Source organism: Scatophagus argus, chromosome 6 (assembly GCF_020382885.2).
Source record: "Scatophagus argus isolate fScaArg1 chromosome 6, fScaArg1.pri, whole genome shotgun sequence".
Classification (NCBI taxonomy): domain Eukaryota; kingdom Metazoa; phylum Chordata; class Actinopteri; family Scatophagidae; genus Scatophagus; species Scatophagus argus.
In genome coordinates this window covers 12,815,954-12,833,855 of record NC_058498.1, presented here as the reverse complement: position 1 = coordinate 12,833,855, position 17,902 = coordinate 12,815,954, and the positions used below count along the sequence as shown (strand labels likewise).

Sequence of the window (17,902 nt, the reverse complement as noted above, 5' to 3'; positions counted from 1 at the left end):
CTTTACGCAACGAGCATTACAGCCAGTTGGAAGGAAAAAATAGGCCATAAGACATCTCAAGTGAAGCTCAGTAGTCCCTCTAACTCCTGCCAGTCTGTGCTCCACTGACACAGTGACTGAGCAGCAGAGGAGGAGCAATTCTGCCTCTTTACTTCCAGCTGCACGTATCAGGATTACAGCCTCCCTAACCAGCTATTATTCTTTCATTATTTTAAAAAAGAACACAGTCTATATTCACAAATCCAAACACGTTTAGTGAATTTAAGCCCAACTCAGAATCTAAGGTTCAAAAGAAAAATTGTCTAAACAAATGAATCTGTCATTTTGATAACAATGTCCTTCTTGTATTTTTGTTTAAATTGCTTCCATTTACTTGCCCGTTTTCTGAGGTAATAACCCACTGCCACCCACCCCCTGAGGGAGCAATCCTAACTAAGGTAAATAAGTCTACTTAAATTATTCCCTCACCCTTCTTAAAGGACTTCTGTCTCATCACAGTCGGTGCCACAAGTGTCTCTTTGTCAGTGTACAGACAGGCTTGAATGGCTTATCTTGACACACAACACACACACCCTTTATTCCGTAGTCAAACACTTCAGCTACTTGGTGAAAAATTAAATTAAGCTTGTAGCCAGCCCATCAGTTTGTCCAAAGATTATCAGCACTAAATAGTTAAGAAGTACATCAAGTGTTCTGAACTAGTTTTCCAGTGGTTATAAAAGATATGACACGATCTATTAGGACTGCAGGTGTAAACTAGCTGTGATCAATCCAGATGTAATATTTTATCCTTCATTTATTTAACTGCAGAATGTTGCTTTTGTTTCTGGATGAACACAAACACAAAGCTGCAGACAGACCGTGGGAGACTGAGTAACTATGCATCATATCATTGGACAGACTACTATATTTGATAAAATTCCTACTGTCAGAAACTGCTTGATTCAAGACTGCTGAACACCACAGAAATCAGCAGCTCAATGTTCATTAAATTACTGGAACTTTCTGGGTTCTTCTAACTCCATACATCCAATACGTACAAGAACAAGAGAGAGCAAAATTTACAACATACATTTTCATTTTATTTTCTTATCAAAAACCACAAACAATAGTAAAAAGTTGACTTATTCTGGATAAAAAGAAAACGTTACTGTTAACACTTCCCAGACTTGTGGGCTTGACAACTCAAATCTTTCCAAATTTGCACATCACAGACAGAAACAAAAGTGAAGTGCTTTGAAGTGTCCTTTTACTGATCGACTTAAGATTTTTAACAACAGAAATTTGCTTTGTTTTACACATTATTACTGTTATTTAAAAAAAAAAATTAAAACAACAACAACAACAAAAAACCTTCTATGTAAGTGTGTGCTTGGTGTTCGTATGTGTGTATGACTAGAATCCAGTGACTCGTGGACCGTTAGCCATCTTGCTGCTGTATGAACGGGTTTGGTATAGCCTCCATGCCATCCTGAGGACAGATGAGCACTACGGAGGTTCCTCTGCAGACCACCAGACCCAGCTGCCTGGTGTCTTCTGTTAGCTTCAGCTGGTCATCTGGGTCTGGATGGACAAGGATGGACATGTGTTAAAGAGAAGAACCTGAACCTGTTATTAAAGCATATCCTATGGAGTTTTTGATCACTATTAGCACTACAGAGCAATGTTTATGAGTGTTGGTCACCACTGCACGCACACGTGGACGACATAAAACACAGCCAAAGGTTTTCACACTATTTGCATCTCTACTTCCCCCCACTGTACAAAACCTTCTGGCAAGAAATCTTGAATTCCAGCACTATCATCTTGTGGAGGTGTTGTTATTTACAGATAGAGTCTGTGCAGTTGCAATTACACGGCATGCATCAGAGACCATCATCGTAAAAAAATTATTTGATGTGTGACTTACTTAACTCAGGCCCATATTCCATCTGCTAACATGAAGGTCTGGGGGGGTTCAAGGTCTGTACAGGAGCCTGCCACCAGGGGGCGATTAAGATGTTTTGGCCTCACTTATGAGGAGCTCTCCTTTGTTTATCTTTACATATGGTCAATCGAGTAAGCAAGCAATTCAGATTTGTTTTGTTTTTTTCCATAATGAAGGAAATCCAATCAACACATTTGTGAGACCTCAAGGACAGCAAAATACAATCTGTTTGAGCCCTTTACCTCATCTTTGTCATGAAAGAATCTAACATACACATCTGGCAACAAAATGTTGCCTTGCTGACTGTAATACAGTTTTTTTACTTTGCAACCAAGCTGTTAGAAAGCTCTGACAAATCTGACCACAAACTATACACTTCAATAAAATCTTTGCTTTTCTTGTTGACAGTGCTTCCGTCGAAAACCTAAGCTAAATGATGAGACTAACTGTCAGGCCCTCGTGGTTCCTTTTTTTTATTTACGTATATTAAATATACGGTATCTACTTACCTCGCATATACTCGATAGTGCCGTCAAGCACCAGGTTTAACAAAGGATCAAAACCTTTCAGGACACCGCTGGCTGTGAGAATAATACACAGTATAAAAATCGCATAGTTAAGTAAGTGTAGATCAATTCAATGACTTTGAGGGAAACAATAGCCAAACATGCATCGTTTCGAGTAGCTTAAGTATTGGAGTTAACGTAATATCAGCATTAATCCACCTACCCTCTCGTCCTCCTTGAAACTTCACACGAATGGGCTTGTCGATGTACTTTGACAAGTCGAAGATGCTCTCCTTTTTCTTCTTTTCTTTGTCCTAAACAGAGCAAACAGACATTGTATGTAACTAGGTTGCATGCAACTAGCCACACACTCACTAACTTAGCCTAACGTTAGCACTGCTTTGCTAGCCAAGTTGTCAAATCTAAGATAAAACGCCGCGTTACTTTCGAATACTTTTTCTACATCTCAAGTCAGGTTCAGAATAAACAATTACTTGCTAAAGATATCCTCGAGAATGTTTATGGGTGCAAAGTTAAAAAAGATATTTGAATGAAAACGAAAACCATATGAACTCACCGCCATGTTAGCTGCGTGACACGGAAGAAAAACTTTGACCTCAGAAATATTCCACCAATCAAATCGTTGAGCGCCCGTAGTTGACGTCATCAGTTTGTTGTTAATAAGCTTGTTCACTCTATTATTAATTTACAAAGCTGACAAACGTATATAATTGTTAGATTTGTTAATAATTTTATGCCCTCCCTGTGTTATAATAGCATCTGTTTTTTCAAACTGACTCATTGCATTTAGCCAGCAGTCAGTCAGGGGGACAGTCTATTAATAGCACCAGTTGGTGTGTTGTTAACCAGAGAGAGGACGAGGCAGTATGCAAAAGACCATTGGTGCAGCTGTTTCTTGTGAAATGGCCTGCAGAGCTGACACTGCGACTAAATCTCATAGCTTTAAATTCGTAGTTCTTTCTGAACAGACTGAGAAACTTGAGGAGGACGAATCTGCTGTACAAGACCCTGAGCCTGATTTAATCCCTGATGCTACTCTGCAAGTAGAAGGAGAATGTTTTTATGTCAACCGCCAACAGCTGGCCCTCCAGAGTCCCTACTTCAGAGCTCTGTTTTTTGGCTGTGGCATAGAGAGCAGCAAAAGGAAAATTGAGATTAAAGGTGTGGGTCTGCAGCATTTCAGGGATTTGATGGAATACAGCCGGACATCCAGTCTAGCTTTGGACCGAGAAAATGTTCTGGGGATCCTTGAGACTGCAGACTTTTTACAGCTGGAGCGAGCCAGACTGCTTTGCTGCAAGTTCCTGGAACGTGAGCTGCACCTGAGTAACTGTCTGGGAATGATGGCCTATGCCTGGCAGCTGGGCTGCACTCAGCTCTACAAGGCGGCACGGCAGGTGGTGCTCACACACTTCTCTGCTATTGTCACTGAAGAGGACTTCCTGTTCCTGTCTAAAGAGACCATAGCAGACCTTCTTGCCAGTGATGACCTGGTCATCCATAAAGATGATCTGGCCCTGGAGGCCACCCTGCTTTGGGTGTCATTTGACCCAAAACGCGAAGAACATTTTATGGAGCTCATTGAGCTGGTCAGGCCTGAGTCACTCTCTGTACCATTTATCACTCAACTATTGACCAGAATGAAAAGCTCCGACCCCAGAGCCAAGCTGATCTGCATGCTGAATGAACATTTCCCAGCATCTTGGTCAATGGGCAGGTCAATGAGGAGGTCCAGGGCCAGAGAGACTCTCTTTGTCCTGGGTGGGCCTCATGATCAGGAACAACAGGCACTTTACCAGTTTCATCCACTCAGTGGTAGATGGCAAAGCTGTGCACCTCTGCAGAGAAAGAACCTCACACAGTACTCGGTAGCTGCAGTAGGTAATGGTTGAATAATGATGATCATGGTGATGAAGATGAGGATGAAACTAATGATGAGTGAGGGCCTGAGTGTGGATTTTTTTTTCACAAGACTATGTAAATTTAAAAGCCAAATAACACAACAAACATATCTTAGAAACAAGAATTTTCATTCATTTCCAAACTTTATTTTTTGATTCTGTCATTATGTAGGAGATAATGTGGTTGTGACAGGTGGCTACTTCCGGGATGTGCTGTGGTTCAGCGTGGACTGGGTCAAGATATATGAATGTGGGAACCAGCGCTGGGTGGATGGTCCGGCCCTACGGAAGTCCAGGCACAGCCACTGCTCTATAGGACTGGACACAGTACTGTATGTCCTTGGGGGCAGCATGGATGAAGGGCTTGTGGCCGATGTAGAGAGGTTGGTCCTGGAGTCAGAGAAGGGTTGGGAGGAGGTCAGTCCTATGGTTAGGGCTGTGGAGAGGGCAGCCACTGTCGCTCTGGAGTCGTGTATCTATGTGGCGTGTGGCCTGGATGAAAACGGTGAGGCCTATGGTGGAATTCAGAGGTATATGGTGAAGGAGGATGAGTGGGATGTGGTCTCCTATTCTCCATTTCCACGGTGAGTTAATTTTGCTTTGTCAAACTGACCTTTTCTTTCAGCTTTAGTTGACATAATTACGTGATGATTAAATGATTTCTAACCCCTTCACAGATATGACCTGGTTGCCACAGAGCTCAACGGTGCCCTTTACCTGTTTGGAGGCCAAGCTTTGCGTCTTGATGTGGAGACAGATGAGTGGACTCTCCTGGAGGACGAGGAATGTCTGGACAGGAAGTTCTTCTCTGGCTGCACAACAGTCAGCAGCCAGATATACCTGGTTGGTGAGAAGAAGAGCAACAAAGCGTTCCCAAACATGGTGCTGATGGACCCTTACATAGACACTTGTATTGAAGCAGATGATGCCATACCTTGCCCGGTGCCCCTCAGAGGGTGTGTCACCATGAGAATGGTCACATGATGGTGTGTGATGCAATTGAATGGCAAATGAAAAAAAAAAAATTCATGAAAAAAATTCTATAACTACGATTTAAATGCACACAACCTCAAGAGTAGCAGTTGAAATTAGACACCAGTGCTTATTTATTCAAAGTAAGTCATTTATTAAAATTTTTCAAGTGGCCACACAATCAACAAAGCTCACTCAAAAGGGAACAGTCACAAGTTATTTTAATGGAAACATGACATTTCATTTATATCTATGTTTAATAATAATAAAAAAACAACAGTATTTTGTCTTGGGGGTCATGGGTGTTTTCAGATGACCAGCCCTTTTAACACCTTGTGCTGCAGGCCTCAGTGCTGTGAAGTTCCTGTTCAGAGCCAGACATAACCCTGCTTCTGTTCCCATCATACTTGTTTTTATATAAAATCTTGTTAAATGCAGTCTGTGGAAACTGGAAACGCTTACCTGACTAACTTGCCCTTACTGCCCTATGAAAATGTAATACCAGCTTTTTTGTAGGTAATAAACATGAGTGTATTGTGTTTAAATACATGTAAAAATCCACCTCTGGTTCTTAGTAAAGTAGCAGAGCATGGTCTAGTCATATCACAACATTTCATTAACTTTCATGTTGTCCAATAACCATTAAACCATTCTTTATTTTACAGTAAGACTTTAGTTCATCTCATTCAAAAAGCATATGACCGCTGTAAACAACGGAGCTATCTAAAATATCTCACACCTCACTAATGCCCATCTGTGTGCACACTTCTCATGGCTTGCCTGGGCATTACCAGCCTCGACAACATTTTAAACAAAATATTCGAGCCAGTCACAGTAAAGCCTGGCGCCTGTGTTTGTACAGTAACGGTAATCCTACTTATACAGACAGACTAAAATCAAGTGCTTGTCATAGAATAGTGTAAAAAAAAAAATAGCAGCCAAGGCACAAAACTTAAGTCCAGTGGAGCAAACCTTAACAAAAACCTTGTTGAGAAATCATGCTGCCTGTCGCAATGATATTCAAAGTAGAAAAAGAAACACACACACACACACACACACACACACACACAGTTTAAGTCCATATTTCCTGGAACAGTACATATTTTTGGATTCTGGATTCTCTGCAAGGACATCCTCCTCTTTCTGCACCAGGGGGCGCCATATCTTTTCTAAGGCATAAGCTCCGACATACTGTAAATAACATATTCAAATCTCATCACAGAAAAACATGTAACTTTATCTTCCTGAATGGACTCCTGCCTTTTGTATTGTGCCACAGATTACAACAACACAGAATTTACTACTTTACTTATGTACTAAATGGTTCTTTAAAAATAGATATATAAAGTGGTTTATCAACAGATATACTATATTCAATGTCAATATATAATTCAATACTATATTCAATAGTCTATGTACAATCAACCATATTGTGTATGTACATACAAAGCTGTAGGATTGGATTGCTATTAAATTTCACCTTTAGCTTACACTGTTTAAAACATATTACAGCACATATTAGAACAGTTTGAGTTTGTCTGAAAAACATTTAGTTATGTTCTTGTTGACCAAAGGAAGGATAAATACATTAAAGCACAGCCTAGGTACATGTATCCTTATGTATTTACAAACAACGTATTTATAGTAGAATGAAAAGAACCAGCATTAATACAAATATGCAAAAAACATATGTGATAAGTGATTTGTTGTAAAGGAAGTTTCTCTGTCTCCTTGTTTTGCCAAATATATCTTTACAGTATGCAGTGGTATGGGTGCAATGATGGCATTTCTTCCTCCCTTCAATCTGGGTATGCGGATTTACAATCATCTGTGCTTTTTCGCCCCCCCCCCCCCAAAATAAGTAGGATGCAGACTTACCCTCATCTGAAATCATCAATGGACCGTGTTGGATGCACACAAGCCATATGTATGTATCATATGTTAAAAATTAGTTGATCTCTGATGGGCGGGAAGGAATTTTTTTTTTCCAGTGAGGTTTAGCAGATGTTGAAAGACGCTGCTCCACTATCTGGCTTTGGGCAGCCTACTGTTTATATTCCTCTGGTTGGTCAGGTTGTTCAGGACACAGTTGTTGGCCAGTGATGCCAGTTTGGAGTTTATTGCACCCTTTCTTTGTTCCCAGCTGCACTCGTCCCCATCTTCCTCAGGCTCCTCCTCCTCATCCTCCACCTCACTTTCTTCATCACTACGTTCATCACGTTCCACCTTTGAAACCAAGAATAAATTCAGTAAAACAACTTTTTGGTGTCAACGTGACTGATCTCATCGTCATTCCTCTTCTTTTTCATTTGCATTTTACTCGCCTTGCCCAGGAACACGAACTTGTAGACCATGCGCAGGATGAGATAAGCCCAGAAGATGTGCAGTGCTTGCAGAACTAACAGCAATGAATTGAAGAAATAATAACCCTTGAAAGGCTTGAAGAATTCTAGAGAAACAACCAGAGTTGAGTGGAGTACTCTGGAGAAACAAACAAAGTGAGACAGTCAGTTTTGTATTGCTCCAGCACCAGCTTTTGAATGGTTTAGATCATTTCTCTACAGGCAAAATCAACTCTTTGCCAAGGACAAGTAAACCTGCTGCTTTCAACTAAAAAACAGTGATGTCATGTTGGCGGGAGAATGAGAAAAGGGCAAATATGCATGAGGAAATGCAAGAAAACATGGACGCAGCTGGGTGCTCCAGAACAATGGAGCAGAGCCTCAGCCGTTGGAACAAAACATTAGGATACAAAACATGAAATATATAAAAACAGCATTCAAAAAGTGTATGATGCAGTGTAAAAATCTGAGTGAAAGTGTGTTATCGCTAGGACATTTTGCTCTGACCCTACCTGCTGGGAAACACCACCAGCCTCGTCACGAGGAAGACCAGAGCGAAGATGACAAACAGAGAGTCACACGTCCTCCTCCAACCAGCATAGTGAAACATCTTTGCAGACTTTCAGAAGAAAAAGTGCCTCTTAGTTATCAGTAATTACAAAAGAAAAAAGTAACCAAACAGCTTGCATCCATGACTAATCTCTACATAATAATCCTCATATTTTCACTACTTTCACTTGATTTGTTCTAACATACGTTCCTTCACTGCATTCACCGCACATTCATTCAGTTGGTTCAATTTTCATATTTAAAATAAGATTCTTCAATCTTCAATGCTTCCAATGATTACTGCAGTCTTCCTTTAAGCTGACACAGAAAAAGAAATTCAGACATTGAATTTCAGAGCAAATTTTCACAGGACGAAAATCCTTTAAAAGTATGTACTTTTTGAATATAACAAGTTTGCAGTTTTAAAAAAAAGTTTCTTTACTCATGCACACACACCTGGCTGAACACACCACCTGCATTATTTGCCAGACACCACCCAGTCACGCCTGAGGTCACATGACTAGCTCTACATACTTCCTCATCTCTGAGATGACAGTGACAGTCTTGATTTTCAGATACTGTCAGTGAAACGTTACACCCAAGAAAATCAGTAAGTCAAGGACAACAAAGCCATTGTCTCGCTAAAGCACTTACAGGGAATAATTTTATAGCCACAAAAGGTATTTTTACTTTTACCATCAACCATACTGCTTTCCTGCGCACAGCTCAGTTCACACAGGAAAACTTCTGCAATAAATACACAATGGCTGTATTCAAGTCCCTGTGATCTGTGTGCAGCTTTATGGCGCTTAAAAACATGCAAGCAGGTCAAGTTCCTTCAACCGTCAATACACTAGGATAATTCAACTTGTTGTGTATTTCCTCGTTCCCTTTTCTGGGATGGGATTTGGGAGCGGTGTTTTACCTCCAGAAGGAAGTCGGAAGAGTCATGCAACAGCATCACAAGAGTGCCAACCCTCACAAAGTTGGCACAGTAGGAGAAACCAATGAGGAACAAGGTGGCAATGTGATGAATCACCTGCTCTTTGAAATCCTGGAACACACAGAGACCACACAGTATGAGTGTATGGCAGCGTAACCAAAATTTCAGCACTCAGTTGCCGTCTTATTCATCACTTGTGTCCAAATCTTGGAACGGCAGATTAATATGTTGTCTTGAGTGATCTGTTGTACTGTTTGAAGCTCAAATATTGTTGATCAGCAGTTTTTCCTTACTGAATTCCAAGAGAAAACTGCAAGCAACAAGAATCTCAAATGCTTGCATTTATTATATACTTTTATTTTGGTATATAAAGCATCTTTGCAATATAGTAAAGCCTAATGAAGTAGTAGTAGTGGTAAATCAATTTCAATTTCTTCTTGATGTTTATTTGACTGAACTTTCCAAGATGATGATGAAAGATGTCAAATCCTGCAACAGTGAGTTTTAAAATGAGAGCAAACACGAAACACACATAGTTATGATGTAACAGCAGATAATCCAGTGCATAATCCGTATTAAGCTTAATCTAGCAAGAGAAAAACAACATTTGGACTACACTGTGCAAAAAAACCCCTCACACTGTGAGAGATCTAATCTCAGGCACAAAGCGGAAAGAGGAAATGCAGAGGAAACCATCTGAAAACCAACAGGAAACGCTGTGGGGTTTTAAATCTACATGTGTGAAAGGATCTTTGAAGCTCACACTCACTTTTCGCTTGACGTCCACAGAGACACAAAGAAGCAACGACAAATAGAAACCCATTTCCAAGATGTAATACCAGTAATGAGGCTCGGCCATCGGCTAGAGAATGAGAGAAAAACAGTAAGTCAAAATTTACAGTCAGTGGCATGTGGCTGCAACAGAAACATTTCTATCATTGCTTATCTGCATGAAAACATATTTCAGAGTGACTTCAGCCCCTCCTGCATGTGGGTGCTGAGAAAAATCTGAAGTTTCATGGGGGTTTTGGAAGTAACAGGACCCTTAAAAGCACCTTTTGTCCTAAAACTTCCCAGGATTCCACACGACTGAGCTTTTACAGCTTCAACCTGTCTGTCTGTGTGAATTCTAATGGTAAAGTCAAGCAAGCGTTCAGTGCTTCCAAAGCTCTTAAGGGTCGTGTAAGCGCTCCTTCACATTCCCATAAAGAACATTTCGTACACAAAAAAAAAATACATATCCTGCTTTCAGAAAGAGGAAATGTTTTTATTCAGAGAACGTGGTCGTGTACTACACCTCTCGTAGAACACATGGCACACACAGCCTGTTGTGGTGCAATGGTAGGAAGTTGACTGAGGCATTCAACCCCTAAAAACACATTTTTTTCCCTCTGTCAGAGGCCACATGACCTCAGCAAAGGGAAAAAGGTCAGCAGCAGTATTGCCCACAGGAGCTGCAATCAGTCAATCTGCAAATAGTGAAAGTTTTGCTTTTTCTTTTCTGGTGTTTTCTGTGCGAGGCCATAACCCGACAAGGAAGGGCTGTCATTCTCTGAAAGAATGTCGACCTGCAGGCACAGCTAACTGTTATCTCTGCAGAAATATTAGCTCTTCAAACTCAGGGTAAAAAAATGAAAAGACAAAAGCAGTCAGGCCAACTGTTAAGGAAGTCAAGGAATGCAGATGAAAGTTAGTGGGTGGGTGGAGTGTGCTGACCAAAATGTGTTAGAAACCCAGTATTCTGTGGCTAAATCCTTCCACAGAGACTAAAGACTTTGTTTTGTTGGATCCCTCCCAGCCATTGTTTTTTTCTACTCTCTTTTCTTTTAAATGTGCTAGTGTGTGTCCCAGTTGTGCAAGAGGCAAGGTTGAATTTTCTTATTAGGGCTAAGTATAACAGTTATTCTCACAACCAATAAAGCTGTCATTGAAAAAGTTATAGTCTATAGGCGTTCAGGAAACAGTGAGACGTGCCCAATACGAGTTCAAATTACGGTTTGCAAACAGTTTGTTCTGTCCAACGAACAACCCGAAGCAAAAATATTAATTTTGCAGCTATATAATATGAAGGGAGAGAGCAAAACTTCACATTTGAGAATCTGGAACAAGTGAACACTCAATTATGAAAGCTGTTGATGGAATTTCAGCTAAATAACTAGTCAGTGTATTCTTGATTACAATATAAGACAGTGATGAGGCTAAGTTGTTTGTTAAAATCCTGTCTGTCTCAAACGTCCACATCAAATCACGCCATTTCCTGCTCACCTGTTTGGGATAACCCCTCCAACAGTGTCTGTGGTCCCAGAACCATGGCGTCTAGAAGATCAAACAACCATCAGCAGAGTCTTCACATGATACAAGCTTTAGCCTGAGTATTAACTCAGCATCACCGCAGTGCTATTCCTACACATTGCACTTCTGTATCTGTAATGAAGGCCTGCTTGTCTTTCAAAAGAAAAAAGTGACTATCAGACTTACATTAATTAAAGAGCCGAGCCCTGCAGTGAACGCTACGAGGTAGAAGACAAAACGCCAGCTGCACAGATAAAAATAAACACCATTTGTTAGAGGCTAAAGTATAAATTAAATTGGTGAATTCGTACCAAGGACAAAAGGAGGGCACGTTACACAGCATCACTGTGCATTTACGTGACTTTTCCAACATGTTGAATTCAACTGATGTAATTTCTTCAAATATGGTAGTTACTTTTTCCTGTAAAGTTAGACCTCATCCTGTTTTGATATAATCAAAACATCAGAACATAATAGCTAATATATCAGAGAGACCTCGATAAAAAATGCCTACACAACATCCACCATGGAAAAATAAATAAAAAAAACTTAACGCACTCTACAAACTAAGCAGCAAGTTTTACGACGTGACATCAGTACACTCACTGCTGTTCAGCTTGAAAACACAACACAGGCAACAAACAGGCAGCTGCAGGTAACCAAACCAAGCAAACCTGCACCATCTCAGATTGAGTGTTTGCACACTCAGCTGCACATCCATTTTACCATTTGGGCCAAGAAGACTGGTATGCTTTTTCTTAAAACAGACAGATGCATTTAAGAAAATAAAAACTCACGAGGCCTCGCAGAACTTTTTGGTGTTGCTGGGTCGGTCCTGGTTCCTTCTGTGTCTGAACCAGGTCTGGATCTTTCTCTGGGAGAGTCCACACTGCTTCCCCAAACTCAACACCTCAATCTGAATACACACAGACACAAACACATATTCACGCCCGCAGCATGGGAGCACACACACAGGGTTGGACTTAAATGCGCCGTTTCACACGTGCTATATCACCAAGCTCCTTGCCGATGTCCCCGAAAGTTGTGAAACGAGTTACGTTTGAGCTGCCAAAATGGAGAACTCTGTGGAATCAAACCATTTATTCTGCACTGATGCGTCTGTAACAAGACTGCTTTTGAAAATGTCTTTGTGCTTGGAGAAACTCTACTTGTGCTGTATTAAACGATAAAATTTGAAGCATAAGACTTGAACCCTGACTGCGTTATGAAAATGCATCTGCACTTTTCTGTTCTGTCATGTGTCTGTGGCCTGGTGTTTTCACTGCTGAACAACACAGGAATCTGGCTGGTGCTGTTGCTGCTGCTAGTCCAGGTCACATGAAAATGATGTGCAAATAAGTTAGGGCACACAGGCAAAATGGAAGTACACACACACACACACACACACACACACACACACACACACACACACACACACACACAACACAGAACAGTGCTCATGAATCAAATCATTTTCATTAAATAAGCTAAGTCATGTCCTGACATATCAGACAGGTGCACAGCAAAGCCTGTCTGCACAGAAACATTGGTGTCACAATGCCAAACCAAGTCAAGATGAGGGCGGAGACATCCCATGTGAACCAAAACTTAGCTGCAACTTGCCTTAAGCTGTTCAATGACTAAGAGGAAAAAAAATAAATAAAACATTTTCTGTCAAAGGAGCAGTTGTGACAATACAGTAACTGCATTTATCATGCAGAGTTTTACTCAAGTATCAGATTAAGAGGAAATGACAAATAAAAAATGATAACTGAGGAGGACACGCAATTGTTTAAAGGAAGAAACCATTTTCTGACCCACACATTTTTCCACACCTCAGAGCCTACCTTGTAACACATTTAGCTTCATTTAGTGACTCGTGCATTAGTTAAATTTCTCTGGGGACTTCCCTTTAAAAAAAAAAAAATCATTTCCTTGTTTTGAAGACAACTTATTCAAATAAAACTGTCAAATACTAATGGAGGTTATAGATGAAAAAGCGTCTCTTAGCTAACTCTGTCACACCTACAGCAATGTAAGTCAACTTTAATTATAAAGTGCACTGTGCATGATAAATAAAACAATAAACAGCAGATACATTGCGTCATTATCAAAAAGAACGGTTATTGACAGCCTTGTCTTATGCTTTATTTGTTTCCTGAAAAACACTTTTTCCAGCTCTAACTCTGCTGATGCTCCTCCTCTCAACAAGGTTCAGGCATCCTGTATGAAGCCTGTGAAGTTACACTGAGGGCAAAGAAGCCCCACAAAGTGCAGGCTGCTCCTTCTAAAGCTGTTCGCTGTGAGCACAGGGGAATGAGTGATGCCCACTGAGATGAACATATGAGAACAACTGTTGGGAGACTTTACTGAGGAAAACTGAAAGCTGAAAGATGTAAAAGTAAGGCGAACTCAAACAAGATCAGAAAACTGTCAGTTAGAGACAAGAGAGATTTTCTGTCAAAATAATGAGAAAGCAGAACAGGAATACGAACCTGCGACGGCTGACGACTGTTCTGTTTGTAGAAGGCCTCCAGCTTTGGGATGGAAGCGGGTCGAACCCGAATCCGGTCCTTCACACCTAAATGTTTGCTTAATGGGACACCGACAAGCCTGAGAGGAGAGAGAACAGAAGAGAAAAGAAAATGTGTTTTTTATATATCAGCTTCTGTCTTTATAGCACAACAAACTGGATTATATTTCATCAACAGCTGCCCAATATGATCCTATCACAGGCCAGTACACAGTGATGGCAAAAACATAGCCCATTATGCTGCTTCTGACAGCCCGTAGAGCCGCTCCCAGGGGCGTACTGTGACATTTGGTGACACTGCCATTGTCATTAGCTGATACGACATCAGGAGACACTTGATCTGCACGTGTGTGTGTGTGTGTTACAGAGAGATGGAGACAGACAGAGCGACGGAGAATAACGACAATGAGATACGCACTGCAGAGATGTTTTGATAGGAGTGTGTGTGTGCGCGCGCATGTGCCTGTGAACACACGCCTGATCACATGTGCGTAACTCTAGCTCACAGATAATCATCCTGAAGTGGGGAGAGAGGGAGAGATCAGAGAGTCAGAGAGAACGAGGGGACAGCTTTACACTGAGAGACAAACATGGTCTCCGGTTACAGGACCTTCTAACACACACACACACACACACACACACACCCCTACTTCAATACAGGAAACAGCTGCGGAGCAGGATAATGAAATGAAGACACACCTTTCCACCTTCCAGTTAACTGACAGCTCATTAGATGTAGACAACTCCTCCTGAATAATTTGCTGTGTCACACTAACCCCCCCCCCCCACACACACACACACACACACCGAACCCTCCTCTGCTACTACATCTGACTTCTGCTACTAAATACCTGAAGAAGGTATACACAGGGCTGTAAGGCATGTCAAGGAAGCTGATGAGTTTTTCCACTGTAGGACAGGTAACAGTAGCTGATGAGGGAAAGCGTTAGAAAAACAAGCCTCCTATCTCTTCCATCACACATCTGCACATTTAACTCTCTTCGCTTCCGGGTACCAGCAAAACCAGTTAAGTGTAGGAGCAGGTTGACTCTGAAGTTCACTTTCACAGCAGCCTTGTTGTTAAACATCAGTTTATGGTAACAAACTTCTGAGCCAAACCAGACGTTCAAAATTATTAACTGAGAGATGAAGAAAGTTTATATAATTAACAAGCCTGTGCTCCTGACCTGCTGGGACTCTGTTTCAAACAACTGATGCATTTATGAATATTTTCCTCACATGAAATAAGCAGCTACTAAATAAGCAGCAATTTATTTCATTTAAAAACCAGGAACTTTGGCATTTCTGCTTAAAAATGTATTTAAATAATGAATTGATTACAAAAAAAAGGTCTGGAGCTTAATTAAATACTGATATCAATTAACTGTACTCTAAGGTAAATATAGCCTTAAATTCTGTTAGGTTCTGTAAAAGACGAATAAAATACATCTCTTGTTCCTGAAACAAGATTTTTTTATTTTAATCTCATACATCAAGAAAAGATTCAGTTCACGTCTGTCGCGACCACAGAGATGTTTTGACGGGTTCTAAGAAGTCCCTTGATGCTTCAGCAGGATTCTCATAATAAGCCCTAATGGGGATTTGTATTTAAGTTTTCCAGTCTGAGCCGTGGTTGGTATATACAGCAGAGGCTGTTTGTTTCTCCAGTAAGCTATCATCCTCCTTTTCCTCCAACACATCATTCTTTATAAGGCTGAACCTGGTCCCTCTTGGATCAGGGAAGGCTTTCACACAGTCAGCAGCTAAAAACTGTCTACTCACCATCCCTGCCTTTCTCTGCATGTCTCATCTATACCCTCCATCCACAGGGAGCACTAATGAGGGGTAAAGGAGCCATTATCCTGAGCTACACAGGCAGCAAAACAGCCAACTGGCATGAGTGTGAGTGAGAGAGGAAAACAGACACACACAATGCGTTTATAAATTCACTTTCACCTGGCGTTAGGCTTAACTGTCTCCTTAATGCATTTAAATTAATTATACATCATTTAAGAACCCATTTGTAAGTCCACCATAAAGGTTATTGCTTCGGTGAGTCAGGCACAGCAGATGTCATAGTTGATGACAGCAGTGAAAAAGTACATATTGCATCTGTGATTTCATGGTCTAGCTGCGATGCGGGTTGGTGTGTCTCACCTCTCAAAGACATATCTGAGGGCTATAAAGGCGACGGCGAGCGGCAAAGTGTAGAGAAGGTCCCTGGGTAGAGGAAAGTGACCATCGTCCATGTCCTGCCAGTGGACGCCAGCAGGAAGCCAGAACCCCGCCTGCCACAGCCACTCATTTAACAGGGCCTCCATTCTGAGAGGAGAGGAGGAGAACAGTGTTCTGTGTGATCTCCCAAGCAGACCTGACCTGTTAAAACATTGATGCCTTATTCATATGCCAAGCTGCAGCTGAGACCCTCAAAGACATTAAGACACACACACGTAACAAAGCAGCGTTGATCTTCACGCTTAATCTATATTTAACTCTCCACAGGGCAACTGAACATTATTTTCATTATTGATTTCTACAGGTTCTTTCGTTGATCTTTTGGTCTGAAGTTTTGATCTATAGGAGGACTACTTTAGTCCTGGTAAACGACACAAAATGTTTGGTTTGGCCAGGAAACAACAACAGGAAGAAACAATACTACTCAATGTGTCCCAACAAAACACAGCCATGATTTGTGCAAGACTTCTAGCTGCTCTCCATAAACGCACACACACGCACGCACGTACGCGCACACACCCACAAACACACTGATAAACACACATAGACACCAACACATAAACACACTGTCTGCGATTACGAAATCAAATGCTCACAAGCGATCGATTAGCGTTTGAAATCTGCTTCTACAGCGTCACATTGATTGACATATTGATTGTAGCGGTACAACATGACAGCCTACGTTAAAGCCTGCGTGAAGCCTGCTGGCAAGAGAAAAGAACAAGAACAAAAAAAAAAAAATCCTGCGCATGACAGCAGGACGCTGACAGAAACACAGCGTTTCTAAAGACACAAGTACATCACGTTATACACTAAAATGCATATCATTAAAATCAATTTCATGAGGAGGGAGCACACCTCTCACACCGAGCCGAACAGCCTGGAGCTGAGCAGCACCATCAACAAACAGCCTACCTTCTCATTCACATCTATCTATTAGTACACGCCAGAAACAGCGCAAAAAAAGCCTCATTACTGTCCTGTAACAGAACACAAACGCAACATTTCGGTTACCTGCACGCAATCCTGAGGATGGGAAGCTTACAGCAGCAAATGGGTATGGAGGAGCGTGTTTGACGTAACCTGCTCCTCTCGAGGGCGGAGACAGGCACGCGCCATCATCATCATCACCGTCATCACCTCGCAGTCTTTTCTGTTACCCGCATTGGTTACCATGCACGTGATGAGCAAATGCTCTGTCAGTACCTAACAGTTGGGACGCAGGCTGCAGTCAAAGCCTCGAGATGGGAATCAGTTTGTGTCAGAATCTGTTGCACAATGTTCTGTTTCTGTTTGGCTTACAGCCATTTGTGTCAGGGTCATTTAAAGTTTATCTGCTTTGGACCCACGTGAAGGGTTTTTTTCAGCTTCTGTGAAGAAAACATGTTCTGTAACGTTCAGTGAATAACCTATTTGTGCCCAGCCTGCTGAAACTACAAGAACTCAGCATCCACAGATAAAGAAGTTTGTCTCTCTTTTAAAAATCGACTTAATTTTAGATATATTTGGCTGTTAGTAATGAGCCTTGGAAATTTCTGGAGAAAGTCACAGAAGTCTGAGTTATGTCCTACTTTCCTTGTTCTACTTCCTAAGGTGAGCAGAGGGAAATGAGCAAAGACAGTGCAATAAGGAGGCAGCGCTTTCACCAGTGATTTCTTTGTAAAAGACCGATATGTTTATG

At 41.3% G+C, this 17,902-nt stretch overlaps 3 protein-coding genes across 7 annotated transcripts; 1 reads left to right on the top strand and 2 right to left on the bottom strand.

Moving 5' to 3' along the window:
- Positions 1-1,060: 1,060 nt before the first annotated feature.
- On the bottom strand, positions 1,061-3,150 carry lsm7 (LSM7 homolog, U6 small nuclear RNA and mRNA degradation associated). Its single transcript, XM_046391517.1, has 4 exons — positions 3,011-3,150; positions 2,657-2,747; positions 2,437-2,508; positions 1,061-1,563 (listed from the first exon to the last, which is right to left on the bottom strand). The coding sequence occupies exons 1-4, from the start codon at positions 3,098-3,100 to the stop codon at positions 1,421-1,423; spliced, it is 396 nt and encodes a 131-aa protein (XP_046247473.1). The 5' UTR covers positions 3,101-3,150; the 3' UTR covers positions 1,061-1,420.
- Positions 3,151-3,167: 17 nt separating this feature from the next.
- Positions 3,168-5,350, top strand: LOC124060483 (kelch-like protein 23). Its single transcript, XM_046391511.1, has 3 exons — positions 3,168-4,335; positions 4,528-4,939; positions 5,033-5,350. The coding sequence occupies exons 1-3, from the start codon at positions 3,321-3,323 to the stop codon at positions 5,337-5,339; spliced, it is 1,734 nt and encodes a 577-aa protein (XP_046247467.1). The 5' UTR covers positions 3,168-3,320; the 3' UTR covers positions 5,340-5,350.
- Positions 5,351-5,457: 107 nt separating this feature from the next.
- On the bottom strand, positions 5,458-17,440 carry LOC124060484 (ceramide synthase 2-like). 5 transcript variants are annotated; one of them, XM_046391514.1, is made up of 11 exons: positions 17,236-17,440; positions 16,144-16,362; positions 13,949-14,066; positions 12,251-12,369; positions 11,640-11,697; positions 11,427-11,477; positions 9,931-10,023; positions 9,144-9,272; positions 8,182-8,288; positions 7,652-7,808; positions 5,458-7,553 (listed from the first exon to the last, which is right to left on the bottom strand). In XM_046391514.1, the coding sequence occupies exons 2-11, from the start codon at positions 16,305-16,307 to the stop codon at positions 7,353-7,355; spliced, it is 1,197 nt and encodes a 398-aa protein (XP_046247470.1). In that variant the 5' UTR covers positions 16,308-16,362; positions 17,236-17,440; the 3' UTR covers positions 5,458-7,352. The 5 variants fall into 5 exon arrangements, with proteins under 5 accessions (XP_046247470.1, XP_046247471.1, XP_046247468.1 ...); XM_046391515.1 differs by having other exon boundaries at positions 16,144-16,308; XM_046391512.1 differs by lacking the exon at positions 17,236-17,440 and adding an exon at positions 17,137-17,224.
- Between the last annotated feature and the right edge of the window lie 462 nt (positions 17,441-17,902).